This window comes from Gallus gallus, chromosome 8 (assembly GCF_016699485.2).
Source record: "Gallus gallus isolate bGalGal1 chromosome 8, bGalGal1.mat.broiler.GRCg7b, whole genome shotgun sequence".
NCBI lineage: Eukaryota > Metazoa > Chordata > Aves > Galliformes > Phasianidae > Gallus > Gallus gallus.
In genome coordinates this window covers 27,466,368-27,474,582 of record NC_052539.1, presented here as the reverse complement: position 1 = coordinate 27,474,582, position 8,215 = coordinate 27,466,368, and the positions used below count along the sequence as shown (strand labels likewise).

General features: G+C 59.9%; 1 protein-coding gene across 1 annotated transcript; it reads right to left on the bottom strand.

Moving 5' to 3' along the window:
• Window positions 1–5,657: 5,657 nt before the first annotated feature.
• Window positions 5,658–7,552, bottom strand: FOXD3 (forkhead box D3). Its single transcript, NM_204951.3, has one exon. It carries the CDS (start codon window positions 7,295–7,297, stop codon window positions 6,104–6,106), a length of 1,194 nt encoding a protein of 397 aa, NP_990282.3. The 5' UTR covers window positions 7,298–7,552; the 3' UTR covers window positions 5,658–6,103.
• Between the last annotated feature and the right edge of the window lie 663 nt (window positions 7,553–8,215).

Below are 8,215 nucleotides of genomic sequence, written 5' to 3'. Positions count from 1 at the left end.
GAAAACGCTTCCGGCCTCCGCCAGGCCCTAAGGCGGCGCGGGGCGGCGCAGTGCGCATGCGCGTGAGCCTCGCGCCTGCGCAGCTCGTGCCGCGGCGTTGGCGCTGTGGCGGCGGGCGGTGGGCTGTGGTGGGGATGTCCGCGGAGGCGGAGGGGCCGGGGGGTGCCCGGAGGTGCCCGGAGGCGGGTATTTTTTGGCAAATCATTATTATTTCTTTTTACAGAAGGGAAGTGGCAGCAGGAGGGTTTGTTGTTCACAGCACCGGAGCTCTGGGAAGCAGCTGTCAGCGGCTGTGTGTGGAGACAGGACCTGAGAAGCGGCCTGCTCAGCAGCTTCTGCTGCACCGCCTTCTGCTGCGGGCTCCGTGAGCCTCCTTAAGGCCTTGGCAGAGCCTCAGCCTGAACGATCCCACATCTGCTTCCCACATCCCTTACCAGTATTAGAAAGTACGGTCTGTGTTGTTCAGTTTCCTCTTATTGCATGCCTCTCTGAGGTAGGGTGTGCAATTTCATAGAAAAAAAGGTTATTTTTGTAAATAAGAACACATGCTGTGGTTCTCATGGCCAAACCTTCCCCATTAGTTGGCAGCAGTGCTCTCCTTGGAGTGGGATCCAAGAGCTACAAGGCTGGAAGGGACTGGGATTGGGTAGAATAGAAATGAAACCAAATAGAGTGGAATAAAATAGAAGGTAGGATAGGGTAGAGTGAAGTAGAGTAGAATAGAATCCTAGAATGGCCTGGGATGAAAAGGACCACAATGATCATGTAGTTTCAACCCCCTGCTATGTGCAGGGTCGCCAGCCACCAGCCCAGGCTGCCCAGAGCCACATCCAGCCTGGCCTTGAATGCCTGCAGGGATGGGGAAATAGGACAGATCAGTTTGAAGAAATCTACACCGATTCCAACCAGCCGACCCCTTTGGGGCTAACCAACATGTAAAGCACAAACCCAGCCCATTTAAACCATTTCATTACAGGTTTCAACCCGACCACTGGAAGATGGAAGTGTGTGGTCAAGAAGGGTCTGATCTCATGTCATAGAACAAATGCTGAAGTAACAAGATTCCGTGAAGATGCAATCCTATTTTTTTTTAAGCATGCGTAGGTTCTTTCCAAAATGCACAAACAATACATCCTTGTGTTTAAATATATTTGTTTTTAAAAATATATTTAGCATTGAGTACCGCCAGAGATGCCTCTTTCCCCTTGAAGGTTTTCCAATGCAGTAACACGCATTTCCATAATCCCGACTGTTTGCAAACAGAGCACAGATGACGAGATGGCAGTGCTGCATCCACCTGCAGCGATTGCAGCGTCCCCAGCAATTGAATGCCACCCCAAACAGAGAGGTACGAGGGGACAGGGAGCTCGTGGCCTTACATAGGTACGCACAGCGATCTGCCCTGACGTGTGTCTGGAGCCATAAACCTCATGAAAGCGGTAGATTACGTTCGTCACATTTTTTACATCTAGCTGCTGAATTAAACCTAGCGCGGGGGATGAATCAGATCCTAAGGGGCGTCTGGGGGCTGATAGATCCGTAAAATAAACATAGTCCCAACATCGAATCGATTACAAAGGTGAGAAGAAGGCAGGGAGGGGAGCAGGTGCTTCCAGGTACGAGCGGCGGTCGCTCGGCCCTGCAGCTCTGTCCTCACGGCGGTTCGGATTCGGGTGCCGGGCTGTGTCTCCTCTCCCCCCCCCCGGGGCTCCCCGGCCCCGCAGCCCGCAGCCCCTCCCCCGCCGGCTCCCAGCCCGGCCGCACATCCGAGTGCATTATTTCAATTAGCCGAGCGCTCTTTGTTGCAAGGTGAAATCGTTCGCTCTCCGGGAAAGGTTTTTATTGAACGCCTTCTAAATACTTGCATTGGTCACGTTGTCTGGAATTGAGTCTCTGTCACTAGTATTTCTGCGGTGACTTTGACCAGATCAATGACTGGAAAAGGCATGAAGGACACATTGATACGAGCGGGGCTCGGGTTCGGTTCTCAGTAGTAAAGGGAAACCGATAATGAGCAGATAAACGGCTTTCCTTAACCCTTCGCGCACTCGGGAGGCTCCAGCGAGTTTGCTGGGCTCCTCACGCCGTCCCTTCGGGTGATGGGAAGCCGAACGCGGGTACGGCAAATTCCTGCCGGCTGTCCCAGAAATCCGGGGCGAAACGCGGTCGCAATGACGAGAAAGTCTCTCGCAGGGCCGGTGGGAGCAGGGACGGACGGTCCGCGGCTGCGAGAAGTTGTTCCCAGCTGCGCCCGGCGGACATCGCCTGAGCCCCGATCCTCGCCCGTCCCGCTTCCCTAGCAAGAGCAGAAGGAAACGTGCTTGCGAACACCGGCCCGACCTGCGGGAAGACGGATTTTATTACTATTTCCCTTCGAAGCGCCGGCGCCTCGTTAAAGTAGGCAGAGGGAGACCGAGATTTGCTCCGTTCCCCGATGCCCACCCCGATGCGATACCCGGACCCGAGAGGGGACGGCGATGCCATTCGGCTTTTAGCCGTTTGTCCTCGGGCCGTTGGCACTTTGCCCCGGGGAAGGGGGGATCTCTCCCAGCCTCCAGCTCAAGAGCGCTCTCGTTTTGCCGTCTTAGTAAAGTCGTTCGTCCTCGGCTCGCTTACGGAGCCCTGCCCTGCTGCTTACCGAACCCGGCATTACCGAATCCCTCATTACCGAAGTTGACTTAGTTATTTAAATAGAGGAAATGCCACATTTTCGATGGGAAGGGAAGGTTCTACCTTCCTGACCTATTTTTCATTTCTGATTTAGAAATAAAAAAAAAAAAAAAAAGCGAGATTAGCATGGAGATGGCGTTTTCAAGGACCTCGCCGCCATTAAATAGACTGTTAAGTGCATTTTATGGCTGCGGAGTCTGCTCCCGGCTCAGTCCGGGAGACGCGCTGAGTTCATCCCTACCTGCTGCATTGAACACTCACTGCCGCGCACGCTTTCCTCGGGCGTCACACCTCTGCTCTGCATCTTTTAAGTGCAGAACGCTTCGCGGTTAGGACCGGGAACGCTTCACTCTGATCCCGGGACGCGCGATGTCCCCCAGCGATCCTCACCCCGCGGCCGCCCGCTCCCAACGCGCATCTTCCGCACCCCCTCCCCGCACCGTCCCATTGCCGCGGACCCAAAGGAGGGAGGAAAACACCCCTCGCCCTTAGGGCGAGTTTTCCCTGAGTGGGAGATCCCCACTCTGGAATATCCCTCTGCAATAAAGAAACATTTTTTAAATAACCACAAAAGGGGTTTTTCCCGTATTTTATTTTATTATTATTATTTTTATTATTATTTTTTCATGCTCGGCACCCGCAAACCTGAAGCCGAGCCCCGAGGGAATGGCTCCGACGGCTCCGTCCTTTCCCGTTCCCGGGCTATGCGGGCTTCGGGGGATCGGGACTAAACCTCACTGCACCTTCTCTGAACGGGGCCTCGGCGGTTGTCATAAATAATCGCAGGGGTTGGGGCTGGGGGGGCTCTGAGTAAACTCTCCGTGCTGCGGAGTGCGGTCATTTTCCCAGTGCTTAGGATCTAGTTACTTTCAATACACCCCAGAGACCAACATGACACATCTTATACTAATAGGCATCTGTCAGCGGCCGCGTCAAGTTTGGCCATATGCGTCGGACGGTTTGGGGAAGGGAAAAAGGAGAGGACGGGGGGGGAAAGGGAGGAAAAAAAAGAAAAGAGACAGAAAAAATATAAGACGAGAAGGTGGGGAAGAGGGAGAAATAACGAATAGAATGGGGGGGGGGAGAAGAAAAAAGGGTAAAAAAATAGAAAGGGGGAAAAGAGGAGAAAGGAAAAAAAGAGGAAGGAAAAAAAAGAAAGGGAAAAAGGATATAAAGAGGGGAAAGAGAAAGGGGGAAAGAAGAGAAAGGGAGAAAAAGAGAAATGGGAAAAGAAGAGAAAGGGGAAAAGAAGCGAAAGGGGAAAAAAAGGAAAAGAAAAAGAAATTAAAAAAAAGAAAAGGAAAGAAAAAGGAAAAAAATAAAGAAAAAAAACCACAACGGGGAAAGAGGAGAAAGAAAGAAAAAAATAAAGAGAAAGAAAAAGCCGTTCTGTGTCGGTGTCGGGGCGGTTGGATCGCCGCCCGATGGGGGCTCGGGTTCCCCCCCTCCCCGCCGCCCTGCCCGCTACCGCCGCGGCGATGCCGCCCCCCCGGGGGTCCCGGTTTCGGTCCCCGCGCCCCCTGCAGCCCCGAGGCGGCACTGCACCCCCCGAGCCCTCACCTGCCCGCCGGGCCCCGCGCCCCGGGGCTGCCCCTTTCCCGGCCGCGGCCGCTCCGGAGCCGCTCCGCCGTTGCCGTCCGGCGGGGAGAAGGCGGCGAGGGGGGGAGGGAGGGCGGCGGGGCCGGGAGGGGACACCGCCGCTCCGGCCGAGCTGTACATGCCGAGCCCGAAGTATCGCTGCTACGCGCGGAAATACGAGCGAGTCGTTTTCTGAGCAACAAAAGGCTCAGCCGTGGAATGAGCCGGTTACCCAGCGGCGTCGGGAAGCCCGGGCTCAGCAGCTTCTGGAGCCTGCAAGTGAACGCGGGCCGGGGCTCCTTCCTCGATTCATTTCTTATTTCTCCCGGGGTGGGCGACCCACTAAGAATAGCCGCCGGTGCGGAGCCGTGGGCCGCGCGGAGCAGCGCTGCTTTCCCCGCAGCGCTCGGGTCGGCTCCCGCAGCGCTCTGTGCGCTTCCCACGGCGCTCAGCTCCGCACCCGCAGCGCTCGGCGCGGTTCCCGCAGCGCCGCCGCCACCGCCGGAGCGTTCCCGAGTGGCGGAGCGGCGCGGTGCGTTTCGGAGGGGATGTGCGGAGGTGCGAAGATCGACTCGGGGAGAAAGAACACGTACGGCTCCGCGCCGGAGCCGAGGACGCTTCCCTTTTGTTTTGAGCTGCGGTGCCGCTCCCCCCGCACTCCCCGTCCCGAAACGAACACCGCGGATTTATCGGGGCGGAAAATGAACGCGGCCGAAACGAAACTCGCGACGGCCAAAGCGGCGCTGACCGAACGCGGCTCTGAACCCCGCCGTGATTTCAGCCACCGAAACCGCACCGAAATAAATGTCGTTTCCCATCCATCCCGCGGCCGCCCCTTCGGATCGAGCTACGAACGGCCGTTCCCGTTCCGCGGAGCCGCTCCCCGGCGCTGCAAACGAAAGCTCCGCGCCGTGCCGCCGCTCCGCGATGCCGTTCAACCGCAATAGAGACCGCGGACTCTCGGATCGCCCCACGCTTTCCTGAGAGCCATTTCGCTCAGAAACAGCCGCCAAAGCCGCACCGCAGCGCTCCGGTTGGGGACGGGAAGGGGGACGGTCCGGCGCAGCGCGTTGGGCTTCGACAAATCCCTACAATTAGGGGAGAAAAAAATCAAAATAATAACAATAAATGATAATGATAATAATAGTAATAGTAATAGTAATAATAATAATAATAATAATAATAAACCACGACGAGGCGCGGATCGGATCCCTCACATCTGCCCGGGGATCGCCGTTTGGGTTTTTTTGCAGGCGATTGGAAAGGACCGGGGGCAGAAGCGGAGCGGGCGCAGAAGCGGAGCGGCTGCGCGCTGCCCGCGGAGGTTGCGCGGATGTTACGCGGAGAGCAGCGGCTCCGGAGCGCCCCGCAGTGCCGCGGTGTCGGCGCGCACACGCACACGGGCGGAGCGTTTGAAAAATTTATTTACAAAGTAGTGTACAACACGAAGGGATAACATTTAGAATACATATATTCATTCATATATAAACAGACTTCTATAATAGAACGACAGCGTTTTCCTCCTTTCTTTCTTTCTTTGTTTTTTTTTTTCCTCCAAAATTCATTTTTTCGTTGTTGTTCGTTCGTTTAATATTTAAAATTTCCCCCGCTTATTATTAATATTTTTATACATTTTTTTCCCCCCGTTCGTTCGCTTATTTCGGATAAAACCGCTCGGAGCGCCGGAACCTTCAAAAAAAGCGAAAGCCCTCCCGGCTCCTAAACGCGACCGTCACTTCGCTCTGTTAGAAAAATAAAAACCCCGAAAGCGACCTCCGCCGTTTCCCAGAGATACGTCCGGGGGGTCACCGCCGCTCCGGGGGTCGCCGCCGCTCCGGGGGTCACCGTGCGGCGGTCACTGCGCCGGCCACTTGGCCTGCACGGCGGCGGGGGGCTGCAGGAACTGCCCCGCGATGATGTTGGTAGGCACGCTGAGGATGGGCGCGATGGCCGCGGTGGTCCTGGCTAACGCCAGCGGCTGGTGCGCCACCAGGCCCGACTGCACGGTGACGGGCGGCCGCAGGAAAGTCTGCGCGCTGGGCGCCGAGCTGGCGGCGGGGCCGCCGATGATGTTCTCGATGCTGAACGAGGGGCGGCTGCTGGGCTCGGATTTCACGATGGAGCCCGCCGCCCCCAAACTGCTGAGCTGCAGCTGCAGGCTGGGCCCGAGCTGCGCGTTGAAGGCTTTGCGGCTCAGCTCGCCCGACGGCAGCAGCGGCACCGCGGGCGGCAGCATGGGCCCGACGGGCGGGATGTAGGGGTACTGCAGAGCGGCGGGGTGCGGGTAGGCGCCGGGGGGCAGCCCGTAGGGGCGGCCGTAGGGCCCGGCCAGCCCGTAGGCGCCGAAGCCCTGCATCATGAGCGCCGTCTGGTCCCGCAGGTGCTCCTGCTGGTGCCGCTTGAAGCGCTTCCTCCGCCGCAGGAAGCTGCCGTTGTCGAACATGTCCTCGGACTGCGGGTCCAGCGTCCAGTAGTTGCCCTTGCCCGGGTTGCCGGGCTCGCGGGGGATCTTCACGAAGCAGTCGTTGAGCGAGAGGTTGTGGCGGATGCTGTTCTGCCAGGCGGGGAACTTCTCCCGGTAGTAGGGGAAGCGGTTGCTGATGAACTCGCAGATGCCGCTGAGCGTCAGCTTCTTCTGCGGGCTCTGCAGGATGGCCATGGTGATGAGCGCGATGTACGAGTAGGGCGGCTTCACCAGGCTGCTCTTCGGCTTGCTCTGCCCCGCCGCCGCCGCCGCCGCCGCCGCTCCCCCGCCGCTCGCCCCCTCCTCGCCGCCGCCGCCGCCGCCGCCGCCCCCTCTGCCGCCCTCGGGGCCCGCCGGGGCCGGGCTGCCGCTGCCGCTGCTGCCGCTCTCGCCGCCCGCTCCCGGCTCGCCGGGCTCCGCCGCCTCGTCCAGCGGCAGCCGCGGCAGCGCGGCGGGGCTGCGGGCCTCGCCGTCCCCGTCCTTGCCCGGCGCGTCGTCTCCCTCGCCCACCACGTCGATATCCACGTCCTCGGCCGCCAGCGCGGTCTGGCCGGACATATCGCTGCCGCCGCCCGATAGAGTCATCCCCGCTCCGCGGGCCGCCCCCGCGCCCCTCTCCCCCAGCGCGGGGCCGCTACACCCGCGCGGCTCCGCTGCCGCCCGCGGCGCCGTCCCCGCGGGGCATGGGGGGGCCGCGCCCGCTCCGCTCCCGGGGATCCCCCCCGGTCACCTCCGGCTGCGCGCCCCGCTCCGGCCGCCGGGCATCGGGGCTCGGGCGGCGCCGCTGCCTCCCGCCCGCCGCCCGCGGGGCCCCTCCGCTCCACCGCTCCGCGCCCGCGGCCCCTCCGCCGCCGCGCACCGCTCCGCCGTTCGCTCCTCGCTTTGCGTGCTCTGCTTTGCTTTTTTTTTTTTTTTTTGCTTTTTTTTTGTTTGTTTGTTTTGAGAAATCTTCCTTTTTTTGGTGCCGGCGGCGGTGTTGTCGTCGTCGGTCGGTCGCCCCCTCGGCGGAGGGAGGTCCCGCAGCCGGGCGGGGCGGGGGGCAGAGGCCGCGGGGCGGCGCGGGGCCTCGCTCGGCACTTCGGCGGCGCGGCGCGGCGGGCCGGACTGCCTGATAGATTACTTTCCCGTTAAAGATATACTCGGAGGCGGCGTCACGTGGCCGCGTGACGTCGGGCGCCCCGCCGTGAAGTCACGCAAAACTCGAAGTGCCGCCGCGCCGTCAACAAAGAGCCGCGGCCGCACCGCTCCGCTCCGTTCCGTTCCGTTCCGTTCCGTTCCGCCCGTCCGCCCCGTCGGGGCCGCCGCGCCCGGTGCGGCGCTCGCAGCGCTGGCAGCCACGGGGCCGCGCTCCCACGGCGCTTCTCTGCGCGCTCCCGCGGCTGTTCGGGCTTTTCCAACAGCGGCGGCGGGGAGCGGAGCTTCAGAGGTGGCCATTGATTAATCTGTGAGATTAGTTGCAGGGAGAAATAAAAAAGACGTAAAATAACAGAGGGGAATGATAAA

Coding starts and splice junctions, on each gene's coding strand:
- FOXD3 (NM_204951.3), bottom strand. CDS start 7,297: ATGACTCTATCGGGCGGCGGCAGCGATATGTCCGGCCAGACCGCGCTG.